General features: G+C 39.7%; 2 protein-coding genes across 3 annotated transcripts; both read left to right on the forward strand.

The window, feature by feature from the left end:
* Positions 1-5,293: 5,293 nt before the first annotated feature.
* Positions 5,294-9,942, forward strand: LOC103720731 (maltose excess protein 1-like, chloroplastic). 2 transcript variants are annotated; one of them, XM_008810577.5, is made up of 9 exons: positions 5,294-5,612; positions 5,715-5,867; positions 5,953-6,243; positions 6,326-6,415; positions 8,028-8,129; positions 8,211-8,329; positions 8,798-8,860; positions 8,960-9,021; positions 9,493-9,942. In XM_008810577.5, the coding sequence occupies exons 1-9, from the start codon at positions 5,400-5,402 to the stop codon at positions 9,573-9,575; spliced, it is 1,176 nt and encodes a 391-aa protein (XP_008808799.3). In that variant the 5' UTR covers positions 5,294-5,399; the 3' UTR covers positions 9,576-9,942. The 2 variants fall into 2 exon arrangements, with proteins under 2 accessions (XP_008808799.3, XP_026665656.1); XM_026809855.4 differs by having other exon boundaries at positions 5,310-5,612; positions 8,960-9,051; positions 9,493-9,626.
* A 5,822-nt stretch (positions 9,943-15,764) lies between these two features.
* On the forward strand, positions 15,765-20,893 carry LOC103720732 (phytochrome-interacting ankyrin-repeat protein 1-like). Its single transcript, XM_008810578.6, has 3 exons — positions 15,765-16,554; positions 19,633-19,804; positions 20,450-20,893. Exons 1-3 carry the CDS (start codon positions 16,420-16,422, stop codon positions 20,659-20,661), a joined length of 519 nt encoding a protein of 172 aa, XP_008808800.1. The 5' UTR covers positions 15,765-16,419; the 3' UTR covers positions 20,662-20,893.
* The last annotated feature ends 221 nt before the right edge of the window (positions 20,894-21,114 follow it).

A 21,114-nucleotide genomic window follows, 5' to 3' on the forward strand; every position in this document is an offset into this window, starting at 1 on the left:
TATTATGTTGTGTTGTATAATACTATGCAATGTCCTTTATGGTAATTTTGTCATATAAAAGTACTTTCTCAGTTTGTTTACCAAACACAAAACAAAGTACCACAGCACTTTACGAATGTAGTTACCAAACAGCAAACAGCTTTTTATAACAGCTCTACTTCAGACAGCTCTACTTCCAACAGCTCTACTTCCAACAGCTCTACTGCCAACAGCTCCCCCAAACAGGGCCGAAGTAGCTTTGCAGCTGTTCAAATTTGGCTTGACACTCTTTTATTCAGCAGTTGTTCTTTGACCACCTCAAAACCTTGAAGAAGGGTAAGCTTCTTTTTGCCGATTTTTTCACAAATTTGCTCAATGCTGCGGTGCGATCCACAAGGCGTTGAACCTCCTTCTTAGTCTTTGGATGAGCCATTTCTAGCATGGCTTGAATCTTTTGGAGATTAGCTTCAATCTCGTGCTGCCACCATGAATTCGAGAAACCTTTTTCAAAAAACCCCAAATGCACACTTAATCAGGTTGAGCCTCATATAGTATTTTCTCAGAATTTGGAAAGTCTCATCTAGGTCAACAATAAGATGCTAGACTTGTCGACTATTCACCAGTATGTCATCAATATAGACCTCCATGTTACGACCAATTTGTTTCTAAGTATTTTGTTGACCAAACTGGTAAGTGGCTCCTGATTCTTTAGTCCAAAGGCCATGATCTTGTAATAATAGAGCCCTTTATTTGTGATAAATGAGGTCTTCACCTCATCTTCAAATACCATCTTGATTTGAGTATAGCTTGAGAAGGCATCTATAAAGCTGAGCATTTGGTGTCCAAAGGTGGCATCGACCAACTAATTGATCATCGACGATGGAAAACTATCCTTCGGGTAAGCCTTGTTGAGGTCAATAAAGTCAATGCATACTCGCCACTTTTCGTTGGTCTTCTTAACCAGGATGATATTGACCAAAGTTCGAGGTAATCGACTTCATAGATGAAACCCGCATGGAGAAGCTTGTCAACCTCTTCATCGATGGTCTTTTGTCTCTCTAGGGCAAAACTCCACTTCTTCTGCCAAACAAGCCAGTGGGCCGGGTCCACACTCAACCTATAGATGAGGATGTCTGAGTTTATGCCTAGCATGTCAAAAGCCGACTAGGCAAAGTCATCAGCGTTGGTCTAAAGAAACTCCACAAGTTAGGCCTTAGCAGTGTTGTCGAGGTGGGCTCCAACCTACACCATACAGCTCGACTCCACTTCATCCAAGGGAATTGAAAGGAGTTCATCGGCTAGCTCCCCATGCTGCTGCCTCTAGTCATCTCAGGTATTGAAGCCCTTGATAGGCAACATCTTCTTCAGCTTCTTTTCCCCAAGTATGAAAACATAGCACTGTCGAGCAAGCACTTGGTCACCTCGGACTTCTCCCATGCTATTTTTGATTAGGAATTTCATCAACAAGTAGTAGGTGGAGACCACGGCATGCAGAGAGTTCAAACCTGGTCGCCCTAGGATGGTGTTGTAAGCTAATAGGACCTTGACAACTAGAAAGTCTAGCATCATCATGGTTTGTATCAAGGCCTGTCCCGCTATAAATAGAAGAGTGACGGCACCTTTCTCAGCCAATCAGCCTATAGATTCATTCTACAGAAAGTCTCATAAAACAAGATAACTTCTATTATCCACTAGAATTCCTTTTACATCATAGTATACTAAAGAAAACTATAACAGTATCATCGTGGGGGGTCTGAACGCCCTCAACATTAGTATTCGAGAAGGAGATGACCTCATTCATTCTCTGCATTTTTAACGTTGAGGTTCCAATCTGGGCAGCTTGTACGTACGCACTTCAGGCAAACAAACTCATGCCACATTGCCACTAGTGGTCATTCCACCAGCACTCATGTTGATGACCCTTATGGTTAGTCGATTATCAACCTGCACCTCAAGGGCGGGCTGCTACCGACTAGCATCTACTCGATCTCATAGGTCACAAACGTACACACCAAGGTAGCCTCACTAGATGAGGGTCTCAATCTCATTTTTTAGCTGGATGTCGTCTTTGGTGTCGTGCCCGTAATCGCGGTAGAACTAACAAAATTAAGTTAGGTCCTTATGGGCCGCTACTTGCATCTTCCGGGGCCACTTCATATAGCTCCAGTAATGAATCTCCATAAGGATTTGCCCTTCTAAGTATTGAGAGGAGTATACCTCTTGAACCTCCAAGATGGGCTTCTTGGTTGACGAGAACCTTCTTTATTCCTTCTTAGCTTTTTATTAGGCTCCTCCGAGTCTTCTCGAGCCTGCTTATTATTCTTCTTTTTGTTGGACTTGCTTTTAGCTAACTCATGCTGAGCTATCATGGCCTCTTTAGCATTGATTTACTTGTCAACCCTATTCAAGAGCTTGGTATATTCCCTTAGGAACATCTTTTCTAGGAAAAAAAGGAACCGAGACATCTTCAATCCTCTCCTCATGAAGGACATAAAGACCAAGTGATTTAGATTGCAGACTTTTAGCATGGTCATATTAAAGCAGCTAACGCAGTCCTCTCCCTTTGTTTGATAGCAAAGAGGGTGCCAGAACCCTTTTTTTGCCTCTTGCTGCTCATGAAGTAGGTAATGAATATTCTATTGAATTATGAGAATGAGTGAATGGAGTTCGGCTGCAGCCCGATGTGCCATAACCAAGCCATCTTTCGAAGTGTGGCAAGAAAGGCCCTACACAACACCGCATCGGTGGCCCCTTTAAGCATCGTAAGAGCTTTGAAACTCTCCAAATGATCTAGTGGTGCCGTAGTATAATTATAAATCTCCAACCGTGACATCTTGAAATGAGGAGGAATGGGTTCCTTCATTATTCTTGCTGAGAATGGAGTCTCGATGGTGAACTCCATATCTCTCCCTTGCTCAGCCTGGTGCTACCTCAGGGCCTCGAGGCATCGAACCATATTCTCAAACTTGTAGTCGAGGTCTGCTCTCTCAAATCGACGAGAAGAAGAGTGATTGGACACTGACTCTTTCCATTATCGAAAATCGGAGGATCGGTGTCACGTATCCCACATAGGACTTTCTGGTTGGGATTGGTGACTGCATGGGGCCTTTTGCATGCTAACTCTGTTGAGCCCACCTCCTGCTTCGAGAAGGGGAGTGATGGTCTGGCTATATTAAGACTTCCTAATGGCTCGACTCGCAAGGCTGCTACTGCCATTACCAATTGGAGATTGGCTGCTACTGATTGGCGGCTGGCTACTACTGATTGGTGGTTGATTGCTGTAAGTTCTAGACAATAGTAGTCAATGCCTGAACTTGTTGTATGGGCAGTTGAAACTGCTCAAGAGTTACCACTAGTGCCACCTGTGGTTTCGACTGGGGTGGAGCTTTCCACAGGCTCTGCAAAGAGCCATCAAACTCCTACGGTGTACTTGGATGAGTGTTAGAAGGTGCTGAATGTGCCCTTCGAGACTTCATGGCGACGAGCTATTTATTTTTTAAAGAAGAGATAGGATCACAGCCTTTTCTCTAGTGCCAATCTGTTGTCATTAAAGACCAGCTTGACTCAGGTGCTGAGTGGAGGAAGGTGCTAGAGAGCTCGACAGCAAGCTGCTAGGGTTGTACGAAGCTGCAATTCATTTGGGGCTGCTTCAGAAATGTTGGTTGCATCTCGGGTCATGGTTCGTGACCAAGCTCCGACTTGAAACAATAGAGATGAAAAAGTTCTCTTGCTAGAGAGTATCCCGCTGGAGACTTTCCGATGCTTAAGTCAAGGCGACACTTAGGAACAAAGGAGGTTCTTTAGGAGTGACAGTACAATGGTATGTCAGGGCACCAAAGTATTTACTTGAAAGGTCCCTTGAAAGTGGAATGTATATGCGAAGGCTAGTGTATATTGCCTAGAAATTCGGGCACATGGGTCAGCTATGATGGGCAAGATACCGTAGGTTCCGAGAATTAGACGCGAGCATTTTGTACTCATATCACGCCCTGAACATCTTGCTAGCGTGGTTTCGGAAACCACCCAAGATCATGGCTGAGGTGTTGCCAGTTATGGAGGATATTGAAATTTGAAGAGCCGCACGCGTGCTTCTAAGCTTGCCACATGGCAGACTTTAGTTGGCAGTTCAAAGGCTTCATGGAAAGCTTTGGTTGGCTAGTATTTTGTACGAGGTATGATCGGCTCTTAGGCATATCAGAAACAAAGGTGAGAGAATCACTTTTTAGGATGAACTTGTTGAGCTTCATTTCAACAACTCACTATGAAGGCCCTCACATAGCCCAAGCTTCAACCATAAATAGACCTCGTTAGGTACATTTTGTGCTCCTACAAACAAAAAAAAGACTAGAATGTGACCTCATGATAAAAGCTATCCCTCCATGAGACTGTCAGGGTGATAGAAACCATCATTTGTTCACCATCATCCAGCCATCTGGAGGGTAGGACCAATAGACTGAAATAAAGGTACGAGAGACCACTTCATGTTTGTTTAACTGATTATTATTTGGTTGGAGAAGAACTCTAGAATCTTTCTTGGAAGGAAATCTTCCAACCCTCTCCAAGACATCGCATACCTTTCAAAGCTAGGGATTTTTATGCTGTGGAAAAACAAAGGAAAGCCATCCAGTTTTGAGTGATCCCCTTCCTTCATTATTGCAAATGTTTAGTCTCTAGTCTCCTGCAACTTGTTTCTATCTTTACTTTGGACATTTGACTCTATTCACTAAAATTGCTAAGGGTAGTTTCTCACTTCCTCCACTTTAAAAGAAAAATCACCCACTAACCAGAAAGCTTTCATCAAAGTGCGAGCAGGGTCTTCCAACTCGCTATGGAATACCTTCATCTTCCCACACTCCCAAATATGCCAGATTAGCCGAAATATGGCCCAAGAATCACTCCTTCTGTTTGCCCTTCAAATAATCACTCTTCTTGCATCATGGTTGCGACCAAACGTGTAGTAGATGCCTGGCTCTTACAAAGGTGACCATTCTGCTACAACTGAAGTTGCAATTCTCGTAGCTGATTCCTATGAGAGGCTTCTTCAGTTTTACCGTAGAAACTCTAATATAGTTGTGGCTGATGCTAGCGGTTGTATACATTTAAAAATTTTATAAAATATTTGTTTTTTTTTAAAAAAAAGTTGTAAGTCCAGACTATTTATTTTGACTAGAGCAAGACTGGATTCTTCACTTTTATCTTGTTTTATTACACTTTGTTGTTGCTTTTCAGGGCTTTCAGCAGGTCCACCCACCGTCCAGACCTTCCGTGGGCCCACGTAGTGTCGCGGTGCGGTGCCTACATGGCGTATCCACAGTCGCTCACGGCCCATCTCGTCTCTCCCGCCAACACCAACGCTCTCCTCTTCTTCCCTCCGACTCTGGGCTCCCCCGTTTCCTCCTCTCTTTCTCTCTCTGTTCCTGATGACACCGTACGCGGTGGCGCCGCTGGCCTCCCTTCCCACCGCCTCTCTCCGCTGCCTCTTCTTCGCTTCTTCACTTCGTCTTCCTCACCTTCGATCTCCCAGATCCCATTCTAATAGAACTCCAACCCCCTCCTTCTCCACTGCTCCCCGCCGCTGCCCTCCCTCCGCCGCTTCCGCCGTCGACTCTCCCGCGCCCTTCCCCTCCAATCAGGTAACGCCATTCGCACCCCCTCTCCCTCTCCTTCTCCTCCTCCATTCAATTCTGATCTCTCTCAAAGGTCTCACTTTTCTTCTTTTCTCTTCTCGTCCTCAGGCCTCCAGATTCCAGCAGTGGGACTCGATGACCGCCAAGTTCGCGGGCGCGTCCAACGTCCCTTTCCTCCTCATCCAGCTCCCCCAGATCCTCCTCAACTCCCGCAACCTCGTCGCCGGCAACAAGGCCGCCCTTTTCGCCCTCCCCTGGCTCGTCCGCACCACCCTCTCCATCCACCCTCATTCCTTTCTTGCTTACTTTTTACCTTTTCTCATAACGCTGCGAAAAACCGTGGCAGGGGATGCTCACTGGCCTGCTGGGGAACCTGACGCTGCTGTCCTACTTCGCTAAGAAGAAGGAGACCGAGGCCATCGTGGTGCAGACTCTGGGTGTCGTCTCCATCTACGTCGTCATAGCGCAGCTAGCCACGGCCGGGGCCGTGCCGCTGCCCCACTTCACGGCGCTCTCGGCCGTAGTGGCGTCTGGACTCGTCTTGAACTTTATGAACTACTTTAACTGGATTGGCGAGGGAGTGTGGCTGCTTTGGGAGGATTTCATCACCATCACCGGGCTCTCTGTTCTTCCTCAGGTGAGTTCTGATGAATGGGTTCTGAGTGTTAAAAGAGTGTTCTTGAGAGCTAATGAATGGATTTCTTATGATGGATATGCAGGTCATGTGGTCGACATTTGTTCCGTTCGTCCCGAACAGCATTTTGCCAGGAACTATCTCTTGCATCATGGCAGTTGCGGCTGTCATCATGGTATGGTTGCTGTCATCATGCTTACATTGTCCATGCTTTTGATCGCAAGTTTAAAATTGGTTGGCTTTAGAAGGAAATCTTTCATCGCATTTCTAGCTTATTAAGGGCATCTATTTCGATCGAAGGTAATTAAGAGTTCGAATGATATAGCCAATGTCCCATTGCCCATCCGTCAATCTATTTAATGTGAAATACCTCCCAATTTCTCAAACAATTTGCCATTTGTAGATTTTAACAGTGATGGTTGAATTGCATGGGTCAGAAGGCTAAAAGTGGGATCATTTAAGATGCAATGCTCCTTGGACTGTGGAACAGGGTGAAAGATGATCGGTTGTTGTAGTAGATTACCTTCGTCTTTTAGTTACTTCAGATGATAATTGATACATGAGGGTATTTTAGACTCCAGTTAGGGTAGCTGTGATTTGAGATGGTTGACATGTGAGCTGCAATATTTCCAATAGACGTTACTCGTTAGCCGAGCATGTGGCCCATAATTTGTGTTCTTTTTGGTTACAAACTGTGCATGAACACATTAATAGATGGATAAAGAAAAATGAAAGGGAATTCCTTGAGGGGTTGCACCTTTGTTCTTGGACTGAAATAGAAGTTCCTCATTCACCTTGGATGAGTCCTTAATCATTTTGCATCGCCAGGAAGGTTGGAATAGCATCAGCTCAATCGGCTCTTATAAAAAAATAAAATATTGAAGAATAAAAAGAAAATGAAGTCGTTATTGTATTTTGAGCACTAAGAATTAACCACACTAGTAAAGCGTCGGCATTAGAATAGGAGGACACCATGAAGTATTTCATTGGATCAATAAAAATATTACCAGATCCAGAATAATTATTATTAGGAAAACAAACTAAAAAAATTAACACCATAAATTATGAGGCCTTGGACCTTGGTTTTGAAAGTTTTTACTAGGAATTTACCATTGAAGCAGCGTGAAATGTTAACTCACATATATTAAGGAAATGATTGACAATTATTATGATTAGCAAATCCTAGTTCCATCTAAGACTACTCAGGGCATATTAACATTGTCTGCCACCCCAATTATTTTTTCTTGCATGGTAACCCTCAAACCCAATGATGGTGAGCGTAATGGTAAGGTTGCTTTATTGTAACTTGAAGATTATGGGTTCAAAACAACCTCTCTGTATGCAGGAGGGTAAGGCTGCATACAGGTAACTCTTCCTATATCTCAAATGCCCTTTTTTGGTATCCCATAAACTCTGTAAAGATAAACAATGAAAAACGAAAGACCAGTGGGAGTCTCAACTACGGTTTGTAAAGTCTAGGCAGCGACTGAGTCCAAAAATGTACCTCTAAACTTAAATCTGATAATGACCCAATCAATATATTGTAGTTTATTTGGTCTATAGTACTCAAGCAAATGATGTGATACATCTCGTGGTTTTCTAATAACTGCAATTTCTTTATATTGGTGGTAAATGAGAAGTTTGGTTATGTGCAAGCAAAATTTACTTAATGCATTTGTTACCAATTTATCATATCAAATATGGTTATTTTCTCTCCAACAATATTTTCTGAATGACAGTCTTATTGTATGGGCAACTCTTGATTCCGCAGTTACTAAGACATGCAGGCACGAACTGGAAAACTTTCTGAGAAGGGAGTGAAATTCATAAGATCGGTATCTGGATGGACTGCCACTCTACTGTTCATGTGGATGCCCATTGCCCAGATGGTATGATACTGCTTTGTCTTTAAATCTGACATTGTATATCTTTGTACATTGACCTTATGTCCGAGTTGTTATTATGTGCAGTGGACAAGCTATCTCAATCCAGATAACATTAAAGGCTTATCAGCTTTCACATTATTGCTTGGCATGATTGGAAATGGTCTTATGGTCCCGCGGGCACTATTTATTCGGGATCTGATGTGGTATTTTATTAAATCTTTTCAGATTACAGATGTACATACCTGGAAATTAGATATCTACTTTGTATTTTGAAAATTACTTAAATACTTAACTGAGTGTAAAAGATAATGCAATTAATTGTTTTAGCCCATTGAGGAAGTCTCTTGTTTGGTGTATTTTAGATCAGCAGGTCCTCCTCCTGTTTTCCATTGTTAAAAGTTCTCTGTAAGTGGCAGATATGGTTTACAGTTTAATTTCTGGGTAGAAGTAGTCGACTACCCGTTGGAGGTGTGATGTATAGATGAATGTGTTTAGTGCATCAAGTATTAGAAAAGAAGATTTCTTTAATCTCCGCATCGTTCCATGCATGTTTTGACATTTAAGTATTGAACTGCTGGCTTTCCTTTGCAGATTACAAAACTATCATGCCTTTCTAAAAGCGCAGTTTTATGCTCAGAATGTTAATTATTGAATCATTATTTGGACTGCAGGTTCACTGGTGCATCTTGGGCATCATTTCTGCATGGGTGGGGGAATTTGGCTTGGATGTACTGGTAGGTTTTGTTAACTTTTCAAGCTCTCTCTTCTAAACGAATTTCAGATATATTTCTTTAGAATAATTAGGACATCTAACGTTTGCAATGTCAGTGCAGTTTCAACAGTATTAGCAGGGAATTTTTCTTGGCAGCAACGCTGGGTTTGTTCATATGGATAGGTTTTTCTTCTACCCTTTGTACCTTATGATGTATGTTATTTTCACATGCAATTTATCAAGTCTTTGTTTTTCAGTCCATTTTATTAATTGCTCATTTAGGTGGAATATAAGTCATTTGGTCTGTTTACTTGTCTTTCTGGGAGGGATATACACTGGATTCTGTTTGTTTGTGTAATTTGGGATATTCTTTTTCTGTTGATAATGCTATGACATCCGTTTCCAAAAAGAAACTTCCCATAAATTTTTTGGGATACTCTCTTTCATTGCCTGACATGTACGGTACATCTAGGATATGTGATGTGTTAGGCACAAGAAGAGGCCACATTGGTTCAATTTGGCAGTGGTCTTCATCACTGTGTTGCTCCTAAAACTTTGCTTTGCTCTGCTCATAAACTAGTTGCTGTTCCTGGCTGCCTGTCATAGGTTACAGAGACAAATAAAATATCGTTTGATTGTTTTCTTCTTGATCAGGAATTGCTCTGTGGAGAGACACCATAGCCTACGGGTACAGTTCACCATTGAAATCCTTAAAGGAACTAGTTTTTGGACGATAACGTGCATGGACTGGCATTTGCTTCCACCAATCACATGGTTCGTGAACTACCAGAGCTTGTTGTTCTGCTGCTCCCAACAAGATCGAACCACTTCGTGCCCATTATTTTTGGTGACAAACAGGTGCATGCTATCATTGTTGTGGTCCAATTGTTGATTCCTGGGGAGCTGCATAGGGCCAATGTAATGTAGAAATTCCACAAAATGAATGGGTTTGTTAACAGGCCCTGCTCGATATGGCAGTCAGCTGCCAGTAATAGCTCTCTTCTGTCCTCAATATAAGTTGTAAATGTGCCTGATGACAATACCGTATCACATGTACAATAACAATGTTACCATTTATCAGTTTGGCTTACTGGTTATAACTTCTGTTTAATGTGTATCTACCTGATTGATTTGCACATGACTGATTGTTCTATATTCTGGTTGTCCCTAGTCAACTAACATATGTAAGGCTTAGAAGGTTAAGCAACAAAAGTATTTAAGAAAGCAAGGCAAATGTAATAGAAAAGAAAATGTAGAAATGGATGCTGTAAAATTAGAAAGGATATAGTGGACAATGAGTATGTGAGAGGAGTTGTAAAAGTTAACCTGAATTGAGGACAAAGTGATGGAGAAGCAAATGAGATAGTATGGTTGTGTACAAAAGTAAAAAATTTTGGAGGAGGTACTCGAGTCTTATTCTAGGAAGAGGAGGGAAGAACGAAAGTACCATAGACGGAGTTGCAAGGAAGAGGTTGGAAAATTTGACAAACCAAAGCTCGCCTTTGGGAGGAATGATTGGCTAATGAGGGTTCATAAAACGACAGGTAGCTGACTAGCATAAGATTGGAAGCCTTTTTCTATTAATCATTTATTGAAACTCATCAATTTCAATTTTCTTAAATGCAAAGCAGTATTTTCTGGACATGGATGGTAACTCATATAGAAATGCAAAATGTTTGTACTTAATATATGCTTCTACTTGGATGAGACAAATATTTACATATGCTTTTAAGACCGTAATGAAAGATTTTATGGCGAGCTTGTTGTTCATTGTATCTATGCCGGTTGAATGTTCAGGTACAAATCCATATCTTGATTGGCAAAAACCTGATGATAATACCAATTCAGAATGTTTCATGAATTTGCTCAATGCAGAAGCCATTTAAAACAAGAATTTGAGGATTAAAAAAAGTACAAAATCACTAAATATCTCAATAAGTTATATAACTTTTAAAAAAAATAAGTCAATGAGTGTATCAATATTAATTGTTAGTTTAATGTTTTGTTTCTAAATGTCTATTGCATTTATCAATTGCTAGGATGAAGAAAATTGTTGGTAAATTATTTATCAGAATATACACCCTCCAATTGTAGCTTATAAGGACGGTTGCCATAGATGTATTCGAGATCACCTTATCTTGTAAATGCATGAATTTGGTTCCATTATTACTTTATGAAATACTTTTATGCCATGTGAAGTTGTTTCATAGACAAAATATTGTTGAAACACTGCATTACAAAGTCCAAACTTTTTAATGCACCTCCATGTCAAGTCTCCACTCTAACTTCTAAATACATATTCACAAAATTTTGTGAAAATTCAGGGTGAACTCCAATAATCATCTCTTCACCAGAAAAGAAAAATTAATAGACCTCTATTATCGAAAATCATTATCCTATAAAGCTCACATGATGGGATCATAGGACTGGAGAGCACTACTTTATGATTCTTGATTTCTCAAAAGTCACAACTCATGAAGGTGATAGGATTTAGTTGTTTTAACTTCAAAGAAGAGAAAAAGGAAAATTCACAAAAGCCATTTCCTAATTTTCTAGGAGAAACCATGCAATGAAAGCTAGTTTTGTGGATGGAGAAGAAACACATCTTTAAATGTATAAATGCACTTTTTTTTTTAAATCAAAAAGGAGGAGCTGAATCTCCACTTATCTTCGTTATGAAGCAAAAGACATAGCACTCTTAAAGTTGAGGATCAAAGTGGAGCAAATACCCTCTCACAGCTCTCTAAAGAGTATTTATTAAGAGAGAAAAACAAGTCAGCAACCAAGAAGGCTTTATTAGTTCCCAAATTGAGAATAATTCTAGGGCATATTTGCTGGAGGAGAGTTGGGTTCTGGAATGGGAATGGAAATGATTGACTCTCATTCTAGCTATTTGGTTGGGGAGAGCTCCACTCGCATTCTTATTCCAAAGACCATAGGAATGCTCCAATCCCTCAAAATTCAATCTAGACTATCTCTTAGTATTCAAATTTCATTCTGATTCCAATTCCAATTATCAACCAAACACTTCAAGAAATATGGCCATTCCAATTTCTTTTCTAATCCATTCCAATTCCGATTCCAAACCAAATGCATCCTTATAGCTTTGAGGAGTATCTTCTGGGCAGCTAACGCTTAGGAATATTTGGTTGTTCTTCTCCAACCATAATAACATGCCAAGGCGAGCTCCAAGATGAAGTATAGAACCCCAGACTCTTATATTTCCTTCTTAAAGTCTTTCTCCTTGCCACCTTATCCTTGGCAAGGCGTCAGCAATTTCCAACATCTCCTTACATAGTGACAATTTAATAGATGTTTAATGGTTTCCCAGCTTACTCTGCAAAGTGGACACAAAATCATAGCATAATATCCCTTTTATTTAAGATATTCCTTGTATTTACTATTGAAATATTCTAATCTAATATTGTGGCTATTGTTTAATTATTTAATAAATAATTTTCTGTTCATATGCTGCAAAATAAAATAAGTAATAAATGCTACTCGGTTCGAGACATGTTAAGAGTAGAATTCATCTTGCTTGACTGCAATGAGTTAACGGTGATTACTCTTAGTATACAACGAACCACTATGTATCCTTCTCAAAATACACTTTAATGAAGAAAAATCAATATTGAACCCAAACTAACCAAATCTATATAAAGAGAAAATCAATAAATAATTTCAAAAAAAATCTCTCTTAATTTATTGCAAAGTCTTTGCCAGGTTGCTATGGAAGCAATGTGGAGAGAAGTATATAATGTTCAGAATGGTTATAGTATCTCATATGTTCAAGTAAAGCTATTTGTATTTGTTGCATCCCTTTCCACCCCATTTCGGATGAACTAGAAAACTCAATGTCCTAAGAAATTCATTCAGTTGGGACAGAGGGCACGCTGCCAAGATTACTTGGGCAAGGGTTAGATGCATGTACGCATATGTCACCTGTGTTGGTCTAGCTAGAAAGATGTTAACAAAGAAAGGATAGAGAGTAGCGTAGGTCTAGATGCTTTAACCTTTAAGAACTTTCACAATTGTTATACTACTGCTCAAAAGAAATAGAGCTGGATAGAGATATAGCGCTGGGCTACAGTAAAATGGTGTAGCACTAATCTATGTAAGAGTGTAAAGCTGGGCTATGATAAGGGCATAGTGCAAGGCTACTGTAAAAATCTAAGTTATGCCTACTTTTTGGATAACAAATTGAGATAGAGATAAAAATAATTGGATTGGATTGATTGTCGAAGAGTCCTCCATATAAAGTACAATTTGATATTTATAAGTGACTCCTCTTAATTGATAAGATGGGTGCCACTACTCGTCTTAGATTCTTATTCTTACTATTATGTGCTATATGGCCCACTATTGTCATACATGATAGGTAGTGCTACTCCACCTCTCATGTCATGGAAAGTTAAAAGTTGGGTACCACTACTCACTATGGACACTTATCCTTACTATTGGTGCCACCACATGGGCCACTATTCTTATGCGTGGTAGGGAGTTTGACCACTTCACATATGGATAATTGTAATCATTGGCCAACCACTATTTTTGGACTTTATTTCATCAAGACTTCTTCCTAGGTCAAGAGCTCTTGCTCTTTGGGTGTACACTACATTCATTTGGCTCGCACCTCTCTTGGTGACTTTGTCTTTTAATCGCAACCAATCTAGATGTGGTGTAAATAGTATCTCATTTCTTTCCCCATTTTTTGCTATTATGGACAATGTGCAAATATTTTTGTGATCAAGTCATTTTTGGTTCTTACTTAAATTTGTGTTCGTTGAATTTATAATTTAAAATGCATCTTGTTAAGCTTTCTTTATAACACATGAATTTTTAGTAATTGCGGGAATCTTATTTGAACAAGAAGTCATCTAGAAGTCAAACAAGTTATAAAATCATGGGCTTGATGCAATGAACCCACATTAGGCGCCATTAGCCTAAATACATATATTTATGTCGTTGATAACCCAATTACGCATGCACTTTACATATTATTGTTAAAATTTAGTATGACATATTTATGTAGTTGCCTAAATAGATATATTTTTTGTTATTATTGTTCTTGAATAGCGGTTAAATTTTATCCTGATTCAAAAGTAAGAACAATTTTTTTTTTATAAATTGTTCTTATTAAAGAAATGGTCCGATCCTAACTCGAACACGACTTAGACCTAAATATTTTAAGTTGGATGTGGGTCATACATGACCTTGACCTAACCTAAATGATTCGTTAGGTCTAAAAAAATTTTCATGGATCCGATCCGATCGTCTATTGGTTGGATCTAGGTCTAATATCAAGATCCGAACATAAAACCAGGTTGGATCGAGGTCAAGCATGCCTCGGTTTGACCCGACCTATTTGAAATCCTAGTTCCTATAAGATCTATAATTGTTAGAGTCCTATGAAGTGCAATTAGTTATACCATGAATTAAATTAGGTGTGACATCCCATTTCAATGAGAATTGAAGAATTAGGCCATTGAGATTCATCCGTGCCAGGTGAGTACATATTGATAAAATTTTTATATTTCCGTGGCTTTCTTTAATAGAGTAACAGATATTTTTTATTAAAATCAATTGGTTAAGAAAAGAGAAAAAACTTCTATATTTTCACAATTAAGCATAAGTTTAGCTAATTTTCCTAGGTTAGGTCAGTCTAGCTCTTGTCAGCTCAAGTGAGAATTTAAATCAAATAAGAAATTTTATGTTTGTAGAATATTAGATTAAATTTGAATTGGTTAGGTCTAAAATCAGGTAAAGTATCATTATAGATTTGTAGTTTTTGTATATTTTTATTTATTTTAGAGCTGTTATTTAAATACGCTTAGGGCATGCTTAGGGGTGCAAATGGGTCGGGTCGGGTCGAGTCCTGGGTGACCCCGATCCGACCCGGTTTTTTATTCGGGTCCTAATTTTGGACCCAGACCCGACCCGGTTGAAGATCGGATTGGGTCCGAGTTGGGTCCGGGTCGGGTCCGAGTCGGGTCGGGTTCGGGTCTGAATCGGGTCCAATTTTTTTGTATTTTTGGAAAAGAATTTGGGCAAATCTAATTTGGTCATATTATAATTATGAGGTGCTGGGTGACCCATGACTTGAAAGAGTTGCAATTGATCTCCAGTCAGAACAGATGACCCCGACTTACTAACTAAGTCGGTCTACAAGCCAAATTTCATATCGCACTATTTTTTGTCCATATGACTGATTGGACGGAACTTGGTGTCTCCCAGCTCCCCTCTCACGGGGACAAAAAAAATCCCAGACCTTCTTCCAAAATCCAATTCCATTGCAGGAAACTGGCACATGACCCATATTCAGTTCGGTGTTCCCTCACTTCCCCCTGTAAAAGTTAAAAAAAACAGAAACCAAAAAACCGAAGGAAAAAAAAAAGAAAACCCAGCTACCGAGACACGACCTAGAGATATCAACAGTGTAATAGACCGAGAGAGAGAGAGGATCCTGATGGATCAATAGTGCCACGACCCACACCAAAAAATAGAAAAAAAAAACTCTCTTTTGCTTTTTTCTTCTCTCTCTTTCTCTCTTTGGGTCCATTCGGATCGGATTAGATCCATTTGGTAAACCCAGACCCAACCCAGAAAATGATTCGGATCCAATTTTAGGACCCGATTCGGACCCGTGGGTCCTAAAATTTGGAGCTGGATCGGATCTACATGGGTCGGACCGGGTCGGATCTCAGGCCAACCCAACCCATTTGCAGCCTGAGGCATGCTGTTCATTCACGTCACTTAACGCGATCCACCAAGTATTTGCAGGCTCCGCATCCGTGCCAACTTTTGCAGCTTTGCTTGACTTTATGGGGGAGTCTTTGTCGAACGGTCTAACGAACCGGCGGTCCGGAAATTCCCCGGCTCACTTTTGCGAACGCGATAAAGCTGAACCTACGACGGCTCCACGAAATAACCCTAGCGCTCCCCAAGGCCAGAGAGTGAGACAGAGACAGAGGTTTCTTGGGACCTAGAGTTTCCTTTCCCAACTTGGATCCATGTCCAAAACCCTTGGAATCCCGCCGGATAATACCTTTGTTTGAGCTTGCTCTCCCGGATTCGCCTCCAATTCCATCTTCTTCTCGTGTTCTTCTCCACCTCCTCGATCCAGGGTTTATTTCTGTTCCAGGATTATGTTTCTAATTTCGTTCCTTGTGTCTTCTTGTTCGATCGCGGATTCGATCTCCTCGGTTCTTCAGAATCTTCGCGTCTTCGGCCCTGGGTTGAATCCTTTTGCGCCGTTCGGCATGGGCAACTACTCGGTTTCCCGCTAATTTTCTGGCTTGCCGGGGGGCTCTTTTCAAACTATGTAAACCCTCGATCTTGGACCTGTTTCGATCGATCTTTTGTGCTACAGTTTCAATTCTTTCCACAAGATCTAGGTTCTCCTTTCTCCTGGAAAAATTCAGTTTCTCCCTTAAAATTGGGTATTTTTGAGGAGTCATCTCATCTCCTATCTCTTCCTTTGGGAAAAAGAAAAAGAAAAATAAAGCTTCGATTCAAGGTTTTTCCTTGGGGGAATCGGCTCGCTCTTGATTATTTGGGTGTGTTGTTGCAATTTGGGAAGCCATGCTGCAAGAAGAGGTGGCACAGCCTCGCCGCCACTTGTTGAGTAGGCGATCCTTCAGGCAGAGGTCGAGGGAGAGGGACGATAGGGGTTGGACCCTGCTTCACATCGGTGCTCGGAAAGGCGACCTCAAGGAGGTTGGTGTTCTTGGCTTACTTTCTGTTTTGCTTGTTAGCTTCTTTAGATCAAGCTATTTCAAGAATTTGGTGTATCTGATACTTTTTAGAATTTATGGTATTGTGACTGATGATAATCTTCGTATATCCCCCCACCCCAACCTCCTTTTAATATGTCTCTGAATGATTTGTGGTTTTGGGGGATTTTCCATAAGCTATGTTGTATATGGTAAATTTGCAGATAACAAAAGATGATCCAAAAACTTAGGAATGCTTGTAAGAATTACTAAATATACATTTGTGATAAGTTGTTTATTTATTTCTGGGAATAACTTGAGCATCGGATAAGATGACTTAACTACTCATGGATCAATAATCTAAAGCTTATCTCAGCTAAACTAAAATGATAAATAGAAGTATTTTATACTCTCTAAGAAAGTTTTTTTTTTCAACTAAAGAAACAGAATTAAATATTTATTAGCAAGTACTTGTTAGGGACTCCTCAATCATGCTTACTTCTTAACAATTTAGTTGTGTTTTAGTTTTTATCACACAAGCTGCTAATATTATGTGTTATTCAAACGAACAAACTTTTATCCTTCTTCATGGCTGAAGTTAAGTGAATTTTGAGCTACCATGACATTTAATGGCAGAGAAAGTCTAAATGAATTGGTTCCAATTTGTTCCTTGATCTAAGTTTAGGCCTTTCTTTTCGCAGTTAGATTGTCTGCATACATTGTACTTGATGAGAACTTCAATCTCTTTTCTCTTTTAGCTACACTAGGACTTTCTTTATTTGAAGTTTGATCCTTATTTTCTATTGGCTTTTTTAATGGTTTTGTTTGCACTTGAGCTTGACCAATATTGACTGTGATCAAGATTGGTGAGTCCAACTTCAGAATGCAGCATGGAGGGTTTTTTTTTTTTGTGTGTTGGGGGAGGGGGGGTGGAGGGGGTAAGAGAAGCAGAGAGAGAGAGAGAGTCTAGGGGAAGTAGATAGAATAAGGAATCACATCCTATCTTAAACATTCTTGTCACAGTTTATTATGTTGAATGTAGGAAACATGGGGTTGCCAGCACTTTACATTTCTCTATCATTTTCCAATGCATGTTAAATCCAAGTGTCTTAACATATTCAAATCCTGTTCTCATAGTCTCATGTCTATGTTGATTCAAAACTGTGAATGACCTATTTTTACGTCATCCACAAATTATCACTTTATAAAATTATTCCATATTTCTGTTTATTCAATTTCTTTTTAGAACTGTCAAGATCCATCACCAATTTAAGAATAAGTAAGACAACATAAAAGCATAATTAAAAGCATCTGCACTGCTTTGTGCTTCTCAAGATTTTACTTTCAATTGGATCACATTAATCAATATGCTCATATTTGCGAACTCTGAAAACAATTAAAAATTACTTGTGTGGTTTCCCATGTCCTTGGTCTAAGCAATTTTATTTGGTTGGGTTTTCTCTCAATTGACAGTTTGACCTTGTTGGCCATGTATTAACATGTCGCTAGCTTCTCCTAATGCTTCATTAAGTTGATGTTTTTCAACATGTATAATCATGGATTATAAGTGCTTGCGAGTTTCCTTGTCTGAGTTCTAGACCAGTTTCTTGATAAGTCATGCTATTCAAGTGGTATGTCATTTGCAAATCCAAGTCATCCCTCTGCTGTGCAATGAAATGATTTGCTGCTACAAGCTATAACATGGATTCACCCTGTCTGATATGGAAAGTATCAACTTGCTTTACAGCAACCTAGATCATGTTGAATGGGTTCTATGGTTTTAGTTTACGATCTGAAAAGCACAATAGCATTTCTGGCATTTATTTTAGACAAGCTATTAATATTTTAGGTTAATTAATTAAACGTTTGGATGATATAAGATTCTTAGGCAATTCTGACTTGTTTGAATATGCAGATGATACTAAGAAATTTTGAAAAATTCAAGTGAATTAGGGATGAAAATGTCTTTGTGTCTTTTGGTGGCTGGGGTAGATACAAGGTAATGTTGTAGAAGGATGAAATTCTAATCTTCACATGATTTGGGATATTCACATTCATGATCTAGGGCCAATTGTCAAGCTTTGAAGCATAAGAGAAAGGGGTAGAGAAAAGAAGATTAAAGGAAAGAGAAGCTAAAAACCAAGTTTAAAAGGAAAAAATATTTATGCAGCTGCAATCTCTTTTGTATGAGCCCCATGGTGACATGTAGGCCAGAGTTACATAACCCTAAGAAACCTTAATGTAATACCAACCATCGCTTGACTTAATAAATTCTGATTCTTAAACCGAAAATAGTGGTCCATTATACTATTTATGCATAATTGAGAATGCATTCATCAACAAATAGTGAGTGAATGCTTTTGAAATGATAGTATGAAATCTGACAAATCAGGTAAGGCACATGGGCTTAAGTTCTACGATTTGTTTTAGGAGTCTTGAAACATAATAACCCTTATCCCTCTTCTTTTCTAGAGAAGATGAAAATTGAAATACATTTTTGCATATGTTATTACAGATAATAGAAATTATGAGCTTGATTAATGGGGAAGATTAACATTAAGGTTGCTCCATTATGACCTGGAGCTCTTGGGTTAGAAATACGGAAATAACCTCTTCGCATATGGGGATAAGGCTGCACACATCTGACCATCTCCAGACTCTACAATGGTGGGAGCCTCATGCACTGGGCTGCTTTTATATGGAAGATCTAGGTGGATAGAAATTGTTGTTATATTACTTATTTTGGCTAACTGTTAGAACTACAAACCACAATTGTAATTGAGAAGCCATTTCCATTTAAATTGGGTTTTAAGGTTATAGCTTGCATTTAAACTTTATAGGATGCTATTTATTCTATTATTTCAGTCACACCAGCTTTTTTATTCACGCTGACATAACCATATGGTTTTCTATGACTGTACTGTAAAACTACATGGCACATACTTCATGCCATGGCCAATATGTCGGTTTTCTGTCAGTTCAGCATGTTGATGATCAGATATAGTATGTTATAGCAATCTCTAACTCATTGTTTTAAATTATCTCTTTATTGCTTGATTTGCTTAATCCATTACTTTTTCAGGTGAGGCGGCTGCTGGATGAAGGTATGGATGTTAATGTGACAGCATGGGGCCCTAAGGCGCAAGGTGTGACGCCTCTCCATCTTGCTGCTCAAGGTGGACACCTCAAGGTGATGGATGAATTACTCGAGCGTGGTGCAAACATTGATGCTAGAACAAAAGGCGCATGTGGCTGTAAGTTGTACTTATTTTGACTCAGTTTTTGACATTTGGAATTGTGAGGGATTGCAATCCTACATGCAAAGATACGTTTCGGAATGGATTCTTTTTCATTTGTTCCTGTTTTCCCCTCTCTTATTGTTCATTAGTGTAAATGTTGCCTGAGTTTGGTTAATACAGTTATTACTTGTCTTGGAATGTGAACCTGATTTGCAAACTTGCATGATTGTTTTGTATATTATAATTGGCATCAGATCCTGAACAACTCCCACCTCCTTCCTCCGCCACCCCCCCCTCTTCTCTCTGTCTCTCTCTCTCTCATGCACACACATCAGATATCTTTATTTATATTGATTTGGTTGCCTAATTTTCAAAACCTAATAGACTCAATTTTGGGAATGGATGATTTTTCCCCCTTCCATATTGCATGACAGACATCCAATGGCCATGTGCTAAATGTAGCTTCAAATCAAGACCGTGTGTTTGTATTATCTACAAATTCTCCTTCCCTCCATGTTATTCTTCTTTGGTATCCTCGTCTAATCTGAATTTCTAGCTGAGGTTACTTGTTCTATTGTCTGGTTTTGCACCATTATAAATAGGAGGATTGAGTTAGTATTAGGTTTTTGCTGAAGTCATCCTTGCTTTCTGATGAACCAGGGACTCCTCTCCACACTGCAGCCAAAGAAAGGAACAAAAAAGCTGTCAAATTCCTAATCGAAAATGGTGCATTCTTGCCCCCTGACATGAATGACCACAGATTCAATCCACCCCTTCACTACTGCCCAGGTCTGGAATGGGCCTACGAGATAAAGCGTATACAGGATGAAAGCTTCTCTTCAAGCGAAACTACTTGCACCTCTGAGAACTAAGCCAAATGTTTTCTTTGCTGGTCATGCTCATCTTGTTGCATGCAAGTTTGTAAAACAGCTGAGACATTGATGTTGTGATGTGTGCTTTGCTGTTTGCCTTCGACCTCCTTTTAGGTGATGTAGATCTATATTACTCCGTCTGGGGAAGCTGCTAGCTTGTGATGGAACGAATATGTTTCTTGAAGTTAGTATATGCAGTTGTGAAATAAAGGATTTTGTGCTTGTCCGATTTCATGGTTGCCTGATTGTATTTGTTTTCAATTTTGGTTGTCATTGCCTCCTGAATTAAACAGAACCTATGCTTGCAAAGGTTAACCAAATTATTATACCTGAACTGTCGCGCACAATTTCTGCTAGTGAAGGTTGCTATCATGCTAATCTGAGAAGCCAAATGTGGATAGTTTGCCAGGAGTATAATGGTTAATAAAAGAAAAGGAAAATAGAGAGTGTGGG

The sequence above is a fragment of the Phoenix dactylifera genome, chromosome 16, assembly GCF_051530095.1.
Source record: "Phoenix dactylifera cultivar Ajwa chromosome 16, Ajwa_hap1_PhDact_Kaust_v1.1, whole genome shotgun sequence".
Taxonomy (NCBI): Eukaryota; Viridiplantae; Streptophyta; class Magnoliopsida; order Arecales; family Arecaceae; genus Phoenix; species Phoenix dactylifera.

Coding starts and splice junctions, on each gene's coding strand:
- LOC103720731 (XM_008810577.5), top strand. CDS start 5,400: ATGACACCGTACGCGGTGGCGCCGCTGGCCTCCCTTCCCACCGCCTCT. Junction 6,244..6,325: donor GGCTCTCTGTTCTTCCTCAG/GTGAGTTCTGAT, acceptor ATGGATATGCAG/GTCATGTGGTCGACATTTGT. Junction 8,861..8,959: donor AATTTGGCTTGGATGTACTG/GTAGGTTTTGTT, acceptor ATGTCAGTGCAG/TTTCAACAGTATTAGCAGGG.
- LOC103720732 (XM_008810578.6), top strand. CDS start 16,420: ATGCTGCAAGAAGAGGTGGCACAGCCTCGCCGCCACTTGTTGAGTAGG. Junction 16,555..19,632: donor GGAAAGGCGACCTCAAGGAG/GTTGGTGTTCTT, acceptor TTACTTTTTCAG/GTGAGGCGGCTGCTGGATGA. Junction 19,805..20,449: donor AACAAAAGGCGCATGTGGCT/GTAAGTTGTACT, acceptor CTGATGAACCAG/GGACTCCTCTCCACACTGCA.